This window comes from Egretta garzetta, unplaced genomic scaffold (assembly GCF_000687185.1).
Source record: "Egretta garzetta isolate BGI_Z169 unplaced genomic scaffold, ASM68718v1 scaffold430, whole genome shotgun sequence".
Taxonomy (NCBI): domain Eukaryota; kingdom Metazoa; phylum Chordata; class Aves; order Pelecaniformes; family Ardeidae; genus Egretta; species Egretta garzetta.
The window spans coordinates 701,465-716,276 of record NW_009258267.1 but is presented as its reverse complement, the minus strand read 5'-3'; the positions used below and the strand labels follow the sequence as shown (position 1 = coordinate 716,276).

General features: G+C 38.3%; 1 protein-coding gene across 4 annotated transcripts in view; it reads right to left on the bottom strand.

Moving 5' to 3' along the window:
• Positions 1-14,806, bottom strand: part of RARS2 (arginyl-tRNA synthetase 2, mitochondrial) — a 37,806-nt gene extending 23,000 nt beyond the window's left edge. For 3 of the 4 annotated variants that reach the window (XR_004841183.1, XM_009648763.2, XM_035888651.1), the window contains exons 1-8: positions 14,638-14,806; positions 14,234-14,307; positions 13,521-13,626; positions 12,232-12,315; positions 9,836-9,933; positions 8,694-8,749; positions 7,093-7,176; positions 3,323-3,399 (exon numbers count right to left, since the gene is read on the bottom strand). Coding sequence is in view for 3 of the 4 variants with exons in the window: in XM_009648763.2 (XP_009647058.1) it covers positions 3,323-3,399; positions 7,093-7,176; positions 8,694-8,749; positions 9,836-9,933; positions 12,232-12,315; positions 13,521-13,626; positions 14,234-14,307; positions 14,638-14,691 (633 nt within the window). In the remaining variant the exon portion in view is untranslated. The remainder of the gene's footprint in view (positions 1-3,322; positions 3,400-7,092; positions 7,177-8,693; positions 8,750-9,835; positions 9,934-12,231; positions 12,316-13,520; positions 13,627-14,233; positions 14,308-14,637) is intronic. The other variant, XM_035888660.1, reaches the window with a different exon arrangement.
• Between the last annotated feature and the right edge of the window lie 6 nt (positions 14,807-14,812).

The following is a 14,812-nucleotide window of genomic DNA, read 5'->3' as shown; positions in this document are numbered from 1 at the left end:
GGAATGAAAGAGAAACCATCAGAGACTTTTAAACCAGAAACTTTTCTTCAGAGGACCACAAAGTTGTAAGACTCAATGTTTTACAAGCTCAAAAAAAAAAAATCCCAACCCAAACAGTTGTCATCCAAAAGCCACTTACTTATAGTACTATGCACCCATACTAATACATGCTGTCCCTCTGTGGCTGAAGTCAAGCATATGAATGTCAGCATCTGACCAGAAACACACATATGCACTGTCAGTTTGCTAAAAGCATTACAAACTCTTATACTAGCCAATTTTATCTATGTACAATGAATGTGGATCTCCAGCTTGGAGAAGAAAAGGCTGAGGGGTGACCTCATCGGAGTCTACAACTTCCTCAAGGGGAGCAGCGGAGGGGGCAGGTGCTGATCTCCTCTCTCTGGGGACCAGCAACAGAATACGAACAAACAGAATGAAGCTGCATCAGGGGAAGTTCAGACTGGACATTAGGAAAAAGTTCTTCACTGCGAGGGTAGTCAGTCACTGGAACAGGCTCCCCAGGAAAAGTGGTCATGGCACCAAGCCTGTCAGAATTCAAGGAGTGTCTGGACAATGCTCTTAAGTCTCATACGGTTTAACTTCAGGTAGTCCTGCGAGGAGCAGGGAGCTGGACTTGATGATCTTTATGGGTCCCTTCCAACTTGAGATATTTCATGATTCTATTCTATGAAAATATATTCCTTTATATCTAGAGGCCAAATATTTGCTCAGACAATCACTCCTTGCTTTCCACATGGAGCATTCTGAAAGGCCATGGAAAAGTTTTTAAAAGTTGAAGTACTGTGTAAAAATAGTTAAATTAACTAGTGGTTACATTATGCATTTAGACCCAAATAGTTCAACGCTGTTTAACTTTTAAGTCTTTGTAAAGGAGTTTTAATCCCCAAATCATTGTAATCTTGATAAAAATAATTATAAAAACTTCACTCCTGTAATGTTCAGACAAGGAGCTTGCTAACAATACCTTGCTCGAATGAGTTCCTCCTATTAAAAAAAACAAAACAAACCAACCAAAACCTCCCACAACAAACTCTTGAACTTTTCCCCTTCCTTTTATGTCCCAAGATTTTTAGAGATTTTAACAGGCAGACAGATTTTAACTGCTGACAGGCCTCAAAGATTAATGTTTGCTTTGTTCTGCCACAAAAAAGAAATTTAAAGTAGAGCAAAAATTCAACCCTTCCAAGAACAATGTTCTCCCTGCCCCATCAGTAGCTTCACACATTCTAACACACCCTCCACCCAATCTTTGATGTTATAAAGCAAAAATAATGCAAAAGGCATATTTGCATCTGATTCTTGACCATGGAGGGTGCAAAGAGGTTTGGAACGGTACATATGTCTATGCATTTATTTATATAGAAACTGTGCTACGGAAATTTTCTTTTTAAACAAACTATAGGAAAAGATTAGTTTCACACAATAGCAGAAAAACCATCACTTTGAAACCCATGTCAGTTTTTGATATAAACCAGGAATACAGCTGAACAGTTAAAAATCAGGATTGTTTGAGAAACTAATTTGGTCTCAAACAATTACTGTTTTAGAACCTCTTGCAGATTGACTGAATACTGTTCTCTACACTTGAAGGTAATTTTTTTAAGGTCATAAAGCTACTGGAATAGATGGTATTTTAAAGCTTTAGTGCAAAATTCAAGTATTCAAAATTTAAATCCTTAGAATGGACTGAAATTATAAATAAGAAATAAATAATATGCAGCAATGCACAACCACAAGAATAGTACTACTTCTTGTCATGTCTTTACATCAGTCCTACAGCTCTAAAACACCTCCATGTTGAGAATCTTTCAATTTCGTTGAGCAGGCCTCAGGGATCAGGAACAAGCAAACAAAATTTATCTGTCAAAGAAGTTGGCAAGCTCAGAAGGAGCTACTCTTGCACATAAATGATCTGCCTAATATGTATTCAGCTGCAGAGTATCCAAATATTCAAACACAGTTTGTTCCTTTGCCAGTAAACAGTTTTATGCAAAAGTTATCCTGTGACATACTGTCCAACCACCAGCATTAGCAACAGTTCCCATATTCAGCTCAGAGGGTGAAGCACAGCTCAGCTTTGTAATACGAAAACACTTGACAGTGCCACACAAGAACCCTAACAAAGCCCCATTAACACACAAGATCTTTCTTTTAAAGCATGAGGGCTTGAACATCAGGCATACAGACAATTTTGTCCACCCATCCTTATGGTTGTTGGATACGTGCAGGCAAGCACATAAGTCACGTTCTCTCACATATCGTTTATGTGTTACACTCAGCATGGTTGTCAACCAAAGATCACTTACAAGTATCAAAAGATTGATGAAAACCTTTTTTGCTCATTGCACTGTATAAAACAAGAAGTGACAGAGGAACTAGTAAAGAGGAAGAAATAAACACTAACTCAGATTATATTAGGCATATTTGAATGGAGCAAACCGACAACTAAAACCGTATTAGTCCTGGAAAAACAAGGCTTGTTAACTACCTCAATCTTTATTGCTCACCTGGACAGTCCACTGAGTCAGTTTTGTCCCAGACAGAGAGAAATGCAATCTATAGCACTTGCACCATGCTGGTGGGCAACCGAGTGAGCAACCTCCTGCAATGAAACAGCCTTCCCTGCAGCTGAAAGGTATTCCGTGAATGCCTGTCAGCAGAAACTGCACCTTCTAATGCTCCTGGCTCTTTCACACTCATGGAAGAAAGAAGAGCATTCTGCAGAGCCAGACAGTATTCTGGAAAGCGACAGTCACTCCTCCTTGCCTATCTATGCTGTATTAGATACAAAACATCCTTTTCCCCAACAACAGTGAATCATGCATTGAGCAATGTAAATTAAATATTACTTACTCTAAAAATACTAGCAACAAGAGGATTTTTATACCATACATGCCACTTCTTTTCACAACTTTGGTAACCAATTAGATGCGAGACACCATTTCCACTGCAGTTACCCAGTGAGCTCAGTGGTCACCTATGCCCAGTTAAGATAGTTCATATCAGTCAAGCCAGCTGTGGTGGTAGCAGCAATCAATGCAACCTAAGAGTCCATAGGATTACCTCCCTTATGGGGCATATTTTTCAGCCGAATGAAACCTGTTCCTGCTGCCATTGCTTACTTGCCATTGCAACTATCTCTGCTGCCATGGCCCAGGCTAGCCCTGGTCTTTCAAGCAAGTTTAAATCCAATATGAGTGTCATCATGACCTTGCAGACATACCATTCTGTACAAAATTGACAGCTGAGTTAAACAGACTGTCCTCTGAAGTCTCTCGTTGGTCTTCTCTGAACTTACCTCAAAAAGGTGTTGTAAAGGACTGGATTGTAACTTCTCTTTGTCACCAAAGCGTTGGAAACCAACACCCAACAAACCTTGAATAACAATTACATACAGAGTTAGACAACAGCCCAGAGTATATTGGGTTTTTGATTAAATTGTTTTCATAAGCAAGTCTAGTCGTAACATCGTATGTAATAAAAGAAATGCCTTACTTCTTTACACAATGTAATGGTGTATGCTACAAAAAAAACAAATTAAAAACATAACTTCATTCAACTGCATGGAAAAAACCCCAAAACTATAATTGTTAGAATCTAGTAAGAAATACTATGATGACTTTTCAATTCCTCATAAATGGAATTTGTGTTTCTGGACATGTAGAGAAAATTACCTTTTACACAGCAACCAGCTGAAAATGAGAAGTCACACAGTGGAAACTGTCTAGCAACAGAACATGCTCAGAAAAACTTGTTCTACTTCCTCCCTTAACAGCATTATCATTTCAATAACAATAGAAACTGGGACACAACATGGTATTCCACATAACACTCATGCAATATTTTCAAGGGAACTTTTTTCTGCATGCTGAGAATAGGCAGCTTTTTTCACATAACTGACTTGGCTTCTGCACTTTTCAAAAGCCATCTGAAAGGGCAAGATCCAAATTCCAATCTTACTGTCTAAATCAAATAGAGCCCAACTAATCTAGCAATATTAACTCTGAAGGCTCTTTGATTTTCTGAGGCTGCTTTTAAGGCCATCTTATGCCTCTGAGCTGACAAGGACCAGGACTGACGTGAAAACTGCATCTGAGGAAGAGGTATACGGGTATCCCTTTGAAAAGCCTTCTGCAACTAAACAAATAGCACTGTCTCAAGAAATTCCCTCTTGGAAACACTGAGTGCAATAGAAGCTGTGGCACATTTAGTTAAGAAAAACAAGTTGGGGTTTAGAAAATAAAATTAGTCTAATCCTATTGAAAGGGAGTTCCTTTAAGGACAGCTTGTTCTATGAGCAATCAGAGCCTTATTTCCTAATGATTTCTCTTACGACATTAGTGGTACCTACACATGCCACTTCTCAATGCTGGCTTCCCACTGCAACTCCCACCAAGACCACCAGTTCTTATTCAGACCAAACACATCCTTCCACACGTTTCTGTCTTCCCCAAACTATCCCCGGCCCTTGTTATACTCACGAATATTGGCCAGATGCAGCATGTGTTGGGACTGATTCTGACTTAGATGTGCTGACTGGTTAGCCCACAGGCTAAACACAGAAGTTAACTTTCTCTCCCAGAGGGCGCTACATTGTGTTTCTATCCCTACTCAGCTGCCAACTGTCACAATACCAAAAGACATTTGTTCTCTTGGAGACATTTTTCTTTGTCACATCTGGCTGAAGTCGGCCAATGGGTTCAAAATTTATGAGGAGCAAAGTGACAGGAAGACAGATGGAGAGACAGTGTGGCTGCAGAAGCTTTGTTACCTTAAGAAACCTGCCCCCAAACTGCCTAGAGGTTGAGGACCATGCCATGTTTCAGCAAAGCATGTTTTCAATTATTACATTTTAAGCCTCTGACAATAGCACTTGTAATAGAAATGCTGACAGATCGTTAATTATAGCACTGCTTCTGGGAAAGGACCATTATAATAATATGGCTGTGCTATAATTTTGTGAAGCATGACTATATTATTTGTTATAGAACTTGTCACGCCTTTGAGCTGAGACAGCCCAAATAAAGAGGGGAGCACCCATTTTGAAAGAAACAGTCTGAACTACTATGTCAAAAGCATGATTCTAACAGTTGTGTGCTGGACAACAGGTACACATCTAAGTAACAGGCATTGTGATCTTTATACCTTCAGGAAACTTTGTTTTAAAATACATAAAATTCCTGATATTCAGACTTAGGAGTCCAATTTAGTATCTTCAAAGACAGAGTGAATGAGGTCAGTGAGAAGACCTTTAACCACACTGTATTTCATTTCTTAATTGTCATTGCCACATTCATTATACAAAGCATAATGACAAAATTATGCCTAATGGGCAAAAATGAATGAAATATGCAATGATGAAATTTATTGACTTTTAGGTGAACTCATTCTGTATTCAATTCCTATGAAAAAAATCCTAGCTGAAGCAAAGCTCTGCTATAAACTAATGTCTGATCAGAAACAGGAAAGACAAGCTGCAGAAGAAATAATTTAACAAAGGAAAAAAATACTCTATTACTGCTCTCACAGACATAAGAATGTTTTATTCAACTGTCTAAAACCCAGGAATTTACTCTAGAAAGAGAATGGGTAGAACTGAAGACATTTTAGTTATGTTTTCTACACCACTGAATCTGAGTACGTAAATGGAGTAGAAGTAGGGTATTTATGCTAAGTTTCTAACCCAGCTCTGTTCATAAAATTGATTCATTGATGTCCCCATAAACAGTGGTGCCAGCAAAACTGGAGGGGGCAGCATAAGGGCTGGAATGAGCAAAAGCGACCACTTAATAGACATTTCACTTTGTGTTTGCCAATTAAAAATAAATATATGGACACTGTTTTCAGAACTTACTGCAAAAAGATGTGGGGGAGTTTTATAGTTTTCACAGGTGTACCAGCTTTCAAGAATGAGGAAGTGGGCATGACTGCCTTTTTTTAAATGCCTAAAAATATGTCAAAACCAGCTTTTTTTGGGAAATTAGAAAAGGGGAGGAGAATATGGATCAATTTAAAATGCAAGATTAACAACAGAAATCAACAAAGTTGTAAATCCTATGGAAGGGTCAATTGCCATATAAGGGGGATATTTACAGATCCAGTCAATTGGACATAAATGCATCTCTGCTCAGGGAATAAACACCAAGCCATGCTAGGCTGCACATTAGAGGATTTTTCAGTCCTCACTTATCTGATGGACATTTCAGAGATGTTGGAGTGTGTTTGTGTGTGCATGCAAACGCACATGCATACAAGACTGATAGTCTTCTAGGGCCTATTGACTTGCACATTCTCCACCTACACACCTCTCTTTTGCTACATTCTAAAGGGAAACTGAGTATTTTAGGGGAAGTGTTGGGATATCTTTAAAGATACAAACTCTCCAGGCCTCAACCTGCCAAAATGTAATTGCTGTGGAAGTTCATTATGCAACATGAATAATGAACTAGTTTCCAGAGGAAACAAAAAAACATATGAAGAAAACGCCACAACACACACACAGACAACCAAATCTAAAATAATACATTTTGTTACAACTATTCTATTATTGTGTGTACAGGTATGGCATAGGTAAGTTAGCAAGCTTACCCTTCCACAACTGTTACACGTGCAAAATCTGAATAAGGAAGATGGTATCACAGTAGACATGCAACTGCTATTGTAATATGTATGCATTTTGTCTGGAGGCAGCAGCAGCAGCAGTCTGTTCAGCTATGAGAGCTCCAAAGGTATAACTAGCAAACTCAAAAAATATTTATACTGCCCTTCAAACATAACCCCTGAATTACACATACATAATCTGAGAGAGTAGCTGGATGACAGAGGGAGTGTTCAGTAAATTTCCTCATGTTATTTCTTGTACAGTACTATAGGTCATACTGCTGATGAATCAGTCTGGACTGTGTTGTTCATATTTTAAGATTACCTACACGTTACATGCATGGAAACACAATATTACTCTTTATGAGCCTAGAGTGAATCCAACGGGCCTGCAAGAACTGAAGCCGGAAACCTAGACCATATTATACAGTAGAAAAGGGAACAGGAGAAACAAATACTAGAACATACCAAACTGCATGCCCCAGTCACCAAGGTAATTTATTCTTACTACTTCATGTCCCAGTGCAACTTTGAGATTTGCTATAAAATTCCCTGGTAAAGAAACAAAATTTGTATTATTATTCAGTTGTAGGTAGTCTCTCATTCCAACAAAACAGTTTTATGGTTTTGTATGATCTGTATTCAGAATGAAGAGGAAAAGCAATCAGATGAACTACTCCAAAGAATTTGCTAAATACCTCACAACTGAAAGCAAGAGTATTCTGAAGGGGAAAAGAAAGGCCATGCATTTGAAAGGTGTCATAAAGTGTCTCATACAACAGTGATAAAAACATACGCGTGCATGTGCATGCGCATACAGCAAAATATACGAACATGAAAAGCACTTTTTAAAGTCGTCTTGCGTTCTCACAGGTATATGGCAGTATACATAATTCCTGTTACTGTCGGGCAACCTGATACCAGGAGGTTAAGTACTCAAAATTCACAAACTGCTGTTAACTGTGACATTGAATGGAGAAAATCAAGTCCTGAATCTCTGTATACTGCTGGAGCAGTACTGAATTCTGCACTTAACAGACTATGTGTCTGCTATGCTCCAAACTTACTGTATCACATAAGCACGTCTTGGTTCTAACTGTTATTACAACAAAACCCCTTCATCTTTCTCCTGAGCTTAGCTACAACCATAGAATTACAAAGAAGAAATACCTGCATCCCTTCCTCTGTTTTCCTGTGCTTCAAGGGTAACTTTTAATTACAATACTGATGTAAAAGGATGCAGAAAGCTTTCTCTTCTTCTGTTATTAGAACACCATATTATAACTTCCAATTATGTTCAATTCCATTCTCTGTAGTCAATTCATTCTCTTACCATTGGACAAACATTGATCTACAGACTATTTTGGAAGTGGTTTTTTTCTATAGCAGAGTCCAGAATTGGAACATAAAGAGCCTAAAATATATAATTTCACTCAACTATCAGTCCATGAAAAGGCAGAATTATTAACTAGATAGATTAAGTATAACTAAAAAATGAATACATCATTAGCTGCACAGATTCTGTAGGATCTTCTGCTAATAACCTACCAGTTTTTATTGTGAGAAGGGGAAAGGAGGGAGAACTAATGTTTTCCATATGCCATTAGAGTACTGCACAATAAACTTATTATTTCATTACAAATTACAGCAACTGTGTTAGTAATACTAGCATAAAGTAATTTACATATAAACCCAAGCTTTTTGCAAGACAGCCACCAACACATAACTATCTGACTGCTCTGCAGTCCCGTGCAAATTGGAAATTTAAAATTCAAAGGACTCTCATAACACCTCAATGAAAACTGCCCTGGGTGTCTTTGTAGAACAGTTTTAAACTACCTAATTTAATGTTCACAGTCATAAAACTATATTACATGTGACTTAATAAATCTGCCAGCAACACAGCATGCTCTTTTCTTCACGGCATAATGAGCAAAAGGTTTTTAATTAGTAAGTTGAGCCTGACATGGCCACTCCACTAGAAGAGTGAAAGGTTAGCAGTGTTCCCCTGTGAAGTGAAGCAGAAAGACAAAGAAGCCCTTTCAGGACACAGTTAAATGCATACTTACCTACTATTGTTGAACGCAAATGTCCTATGTGAAACTTTTTGGCAATATTAGGGGAGCTGTAACAAATTTGCACAAATAATGTTTGTTCAATGTACAAGGCTGGCAAATCACCAAGTCAGAAGAATTCAACTCATGCATATAGCAGCATAACTGAAATAAACCCACCATTTTCAATTTGCCCTCAAAATTCCCTGATTATCTCCTGTTTCAGACAGCAAATTTTCCTATCCAACCAGCTTTTCCTCCAATATCAGTTAACAGCCAGTGTTACAGGGAAAAAGAAACCACAAACAACCCCATAACAAAGAACCCCCCAAAACCCAACTATACTAGGGACAAAGGACTTATGCTACCTTATCACTTTTTATATATTTTGGACATATGGATCATTCTCCTCATACCTTTATTAGAGATAAATCTGATACCAGGACAGAGGACCTTGTGTACACGAATCACTAACTAAAATCACATCTTCTTCTACCAACAATGGCCCCCGCAAAAAATACCCGTACCCACAACTGTTTGCCCCGAGAATAAAATGGAAGTTCAGCTATGAAAATTCACCCTCCAAATTAAAGTCAAGTGCTTACTTTCTGTGATTATGGAAGCCTACAGAGGGAGTACAAGTGAACAAGAATATTTATATATAAAGAGATCCGAGTCAGCCACTTTTCATTCCGTGAGCAGGTGACTGTAAGCAAAATTGCACTGGACAGAAATTTTGGGGCCAGCAATTGAGAAGATTTAGCAAGACAAATGCCTGGCTGTTTCAGCAAGGAAGGAAGGTATTAAGGTGAAAATGAAATGGCTGAAAATTCAGATCATGTCTCTTGATAACAAAATAAAAGAAGCCGCCTTAAAAACTGCTATCTAGAGTTATCATGCACTAAATGAGAATATTCCTAGTGGAGGGCAGACTCTTTAAGTGCCAAAAATATATTCTGGGAAAAAACCTCAATTCCCTAAATATAACTTATCTTCTATTTGTCAAATATATTAGAGTATCAAATACAGCTGAATATAACACTGTAAATATGATTTAACTTCACAGGCATCATACATTACAGCAATGAATATCGATCAGCAAAATATCAATTGGCATACAAGGCAACTTCCTCAGAGGACTCATCGCATGTGCTTACCTGAACTCAATCACTGCCTTTTGTCTAGGCACTGTAGAGAAAAGTTCACTTTTTACTCCATACTCTGAGCCATCTTTCAACACCTGCTGCAGTACAGTCTAAAACACAGGGAAGATTAAAAGAAAAAAAAAAAAAAAAAGAAAAATATGTTTCAACAACAGAAAGCGTGATCAGGAAAACCATTTACCAATCACACAAGAATCTGATCCCACAGCCTTTACTGACGTTAGCAATTAGGTGGCTGGTCTGCCAAGCACACAATCTCATATGCAAATGAAAATACCATTAACTTTCAAAAGCTGCATCTGATCAATTAAAAAGTTAGAGAAATTATAGGCAGATATTTTGGTGAAAATCAGGGCTGATTTTGGTGGAAACTTAAAAGGAAGTGGAAAGCCTGGTTTTTATCATTTCTTAGTTACATAACATGAAAGGATAAAAGAGTAACCCAGGGGTAATTGGTGGGCAGGAAAGGAAACTCAGACCAAGAATGTGCGGAATAGGGACCTCATGTAAAATGAGAGAGTTCTCACATAAGTAGGGTCCTAACCAGGACCCTCACCTCTTCTAATTCAGGTAATACATTTTAAAATAAAAAGAGTACCTTGTAGAACTAGAACATAGATTCGGATGAAAAAGTAGGAGAGCTCATGAGCAGTAAACTTGACTAGAGAATTTACCTCATTGTGCAGCCAAATGTTCTCAATGGGGTTTTTTTTCCTTTTTTAATTAATTTAAAAAAGCTACATACCGTACCTCTGGCCTTCCTCCAAAGTGTCCTCTTCCCACAAATACATCTTATCTAGGCATACTTTGAGGTGTTTGGCCATTTCTCTGAAATTCCTAGGAGTCCTGTCCTATATCCAAGGGGTTTGTCAAGGTGTGAACATAGGGGACACCCACTGTGCACAGCACAGCCACACCACATAGGTCCAACCCTTTGGGACACATCAGATCTCCCACACACTCCTTGTGACTGAGGGCCTGCAAGAAATCCCATGAGTTCTGACTGCATGAGCATTACCACACATACGCAGGACACCTCAAGAGCACATGAACACCTTTCTTTTGCTTCAGGAAATCTCACACAGAAGTATGGGAGTTCTAGTCTTCATGATTATCACTAAAGCCAGTTTAAGAGACAAAACAACTACTACAAAATCCTCTCCATCAGTTCACTCCTGGTAGACTGCAACAACAGCTCATGGAATGCTTGGTCATTAATAGCTCTAACAGCAGATTTAAACATCAACCAGTGGTTTAAGTGACACAGACAAAAGAGGCTTAGCTATTTCTAATTTTGGTAGTATAAATTTAAACCACTTTCATTTCTCATATTAGAACATGAGGCAGATAAATGTTTCTACCTTTTTCCAGTTACTTTACATCACTATCCACTGTATTTCTTTATCAATGCTTTTTAGGAATAGCATCTGCCTAATATTCTTTTCCTTTCCTACTGAAGGGAGCATGTATATACAATGGGGAAGCAACTGATTGATAGGCATGCCTAAGCATTAGCCATTCACAAGAAGAAAGGGTCTTATCATTCAGGAAAAGAGGACTACACCCCTCAGTGACTCAGTGGAAGTCCTGACAGGAAGAGGGCTTCTCCAGTATGAGGGAAGACCCGATTTCTTGCCCCTAATTCACATAGGATTAATTTTCTAAGACCACAGTATCACTTTCCACAGGAAAATGATAAACCTGTCTAAACCTATAGATTAAGGCCACGAACACCACCACAATGTAGCTTACTCCACAAGTTAGTTGAACTAGCTTAGCAAAGTTTTCATTCAGTCCCCAGTTTAACAGTACCAGCCACCCATTTACCTTTATGAAGCTCTTGCAAACAATCCAGAGTACAACTGAGATACTGCTCTTATAGACTGAGCAGGATCTTCCTTTCATTAAGTTACTGGTTTAACAAACAAAGCTTTCAATTTCAGTCAGGCATTGGACTTTGAGGAATACATCTTCCCCCCCTTTTTTTTTTTACGTAATGATAGATCTGCTATCAAATACTTTTATTTCAGGTATCTTTTCATCACCCTTTTCCATTTTAAACAAGTCTTTCCATGCAAGATGCAAGCTTTTGAATTGTATACCATAGAAACAGATGCCAAGCCTGCCTCTTAAAGCAGAAAGAGAGAGGAACAAGAGGAGTTATGTTTATCAGTGAACAAGAGATACACTGTTTCCTCATAAGCGTAAACTTTTGTGAGCCTCCTTCCAAATTCTAGGCTTACAGGACAAACAAGTAACAGGCATCCCCGAGGAGTACTTACAAAACAGAGTTATACAGAGAATACCTTTCTAAGACAACAGTAAGTATTCTGTAGTTTTATACTGAGGAATTTATTTTTACTTTAATGCACCTGAAATATAGTACTCACCTTTGCTAATAACTCCCTGTTTATTGTAAAGTTCACTGTTCCTGGACCAGTGCTGATTTCTCTCACTACAGCATCACATTTTAGCTAAAAGAACAAAACAAAACAGAAACTCTACATGAAAACAGGTAAATTGGAAAACTGTCATTCAATCCACTATAAATATTAATTTAATCCACTACAAACAGTAAATGTTATTTACTGGTTTGAGGCAATCACAAATGGATCATTTAATCAATCCTGTTGGATAACGGATGATTTTATTATTTCCAATCCACGCTTAATAGCTCTGAATGTAACTCAGCCTGCAGTGTCACACCGATGTTTTACTTCGGGCCCTGCATGTGTACAGTCTGTGTTTTATTCTGACTGGGAGCAGTAGTTGATCTCTTTGTACACCCAAAAGCTGAGATACATTTGACAGCTTACACAGTACCTGACAGCACTTAAAAAAAAAAAAAAAAAAAAAAAAATCATCAATGTCTCAAAAAAAACCCAAGACAGAAGTTTTGGACTGCTGTTTCTTGAAGTTTACGACTTTAATGACAATGTTCTGCAGTATCCAGTGATACAAAATAAGAAGTTAAAGGCCAATTTATTAAAAAAAATCATTTACCATTTACATAAGGCATGTTTTGAAAATTCTGAACCCATAAGGAATATTTTGGCACACAACCCCTAATGCCAAGCTACTCTTTACACAAACTTTGGTCTCTTCACAGGCTGAGAGTTTTGGATCTCAGCCTGTCAGGTTTGAGAATTTCTTATTGAACTAGCAGTCTTTTATACAGCTACTTTGTATAGTACTCAGCTACAACTGTTTCCCAGACTAACACACCTGGAAAAAATGGCTGTTCTAAGAAACCTCAATTTCAAGCAGTTAGGATTTGAAAGTCTGGCCTGTTTGTCCCACAGGCCAAATTTATCCATTGCCATTCTAGTGCTGGATTTTGCAGCCTTTGGTTTTCCAAGCCACTGCACACTCAATTTCTTCCTCAAGTTTTGGGCAACACTACAGGCCATGGCATACCCTTTAGATACCCTCCTAACTTCACAAATATTACTTGCTCTCAAAACTATTTGAAAACAGTAATTTCACAAGAACCTTAACTAAAAGTCTTCTCCAATTCCCTGTGAAGATTCTGTGTACACTTACACTAGGTGCAGTCATTAAACTACTCCGAGCCAAACAGATGCTTGAACAAAGAATGCTATTTACCTTATGATGCCCATTACACCTCTAGTCTGAAAGTTCATTATTGCATAAATATATGATTAACGCATTAGCATACCCTTTTAGCTAGCTTCTGAGCTTGAAGATTAAGGTCTTGTGCTAAGCAATCACTAGAACTGCCTTCTGCTACAGAAGCAATGGAAAACTGGAAATCAGCAACATGCCTGAAAAAAAGAACATGAAAAATCAGTAAAAAAACCCTCTTGAGATGAGGGGTAGATGTGGCAGATCCAAACTGACTCTGCATATGACAAGTCTAATTGCCAAGCGTAACCCAGCCAAACAACAAAAGTTCACTACGTTTAGAAAGCTGTAATAGAACGCCAAATATTACCTTTGCTCTAAAACAATCAGAAAGTAGATATGGTGAGAACACCATTTCAGATTAAACAAAAATTATGCTTATGAATAAATGTAAATTACTTGCTAACAACATTACAACTCTCGAGCAGGACACTGAAAAAAAAAATCTATTTTAACTTCACATTTGGTCTAAGCAGTTTCACATTCAGATCATTAATGCTGAAACATCTGCCATTTGACCACTGCCTATAATTTGCACAGCTTTTTAATCAATTACATTTGTTTTGAGCTTGCTTGAAAAAATAGTGATTTCATTAGATTTAAATATCTTCTTATAATTGCATTGCTATAGCAGCTTAGGCTTGTTTTTTCTTTATACCATGTTCCCTTAAGACCTGTTAAGCTCTTGCAATAAGTACAACAGAAAACAAAAAAACATAACATTGTAAGATAAAATGTAAACACTACCGTTTTTTGGAGACAGGAACTGCAGATATGGACTTTATTAAATTTTCTGGTGGCAGCTCCAAAACCTTTGAAAGCTAAATTTGAAATAAAGAACAAAGTGGCTTAAGCAAAAAAGATCCAGGAAAAGCACTGCTCCCTGTTTAAATACCCGGGGGGGTGTGTGTGCACCTTCTACATTTGGAAGCAAATTCCAGCCCAGATAAAAAAAAGCAAATACTTACGAACTATTCTAAGCAATACAACAAAATGCATGACACAACCCCAAGAAATGTTAAAGGGGCCTTAGAAAAAGCAAGGGAAAACACGACGGATTGCTGGGGGTTTTTCTTTGGTTTTGGGGTTGTTTCTTTTTTTCCATCAAGAATCCCATCAAACCCTGGCATGCCGTTACCTAGTCGCCTCACCTCACCCAGCTTACCCAGCTCCGAGGGAGCAGGGGACGAGGCGGCCCGTGTCATGCCGGGCCCTCGCTAACAAGCTACGCGCGGCTGGGGTCTTGCCAGGGTGGAGACTCTCCAGGCTAACCGCTCACGGGCTGAACCCCACGGGCAGGGCAGACCGCCCGAACGCCTCCGGCAC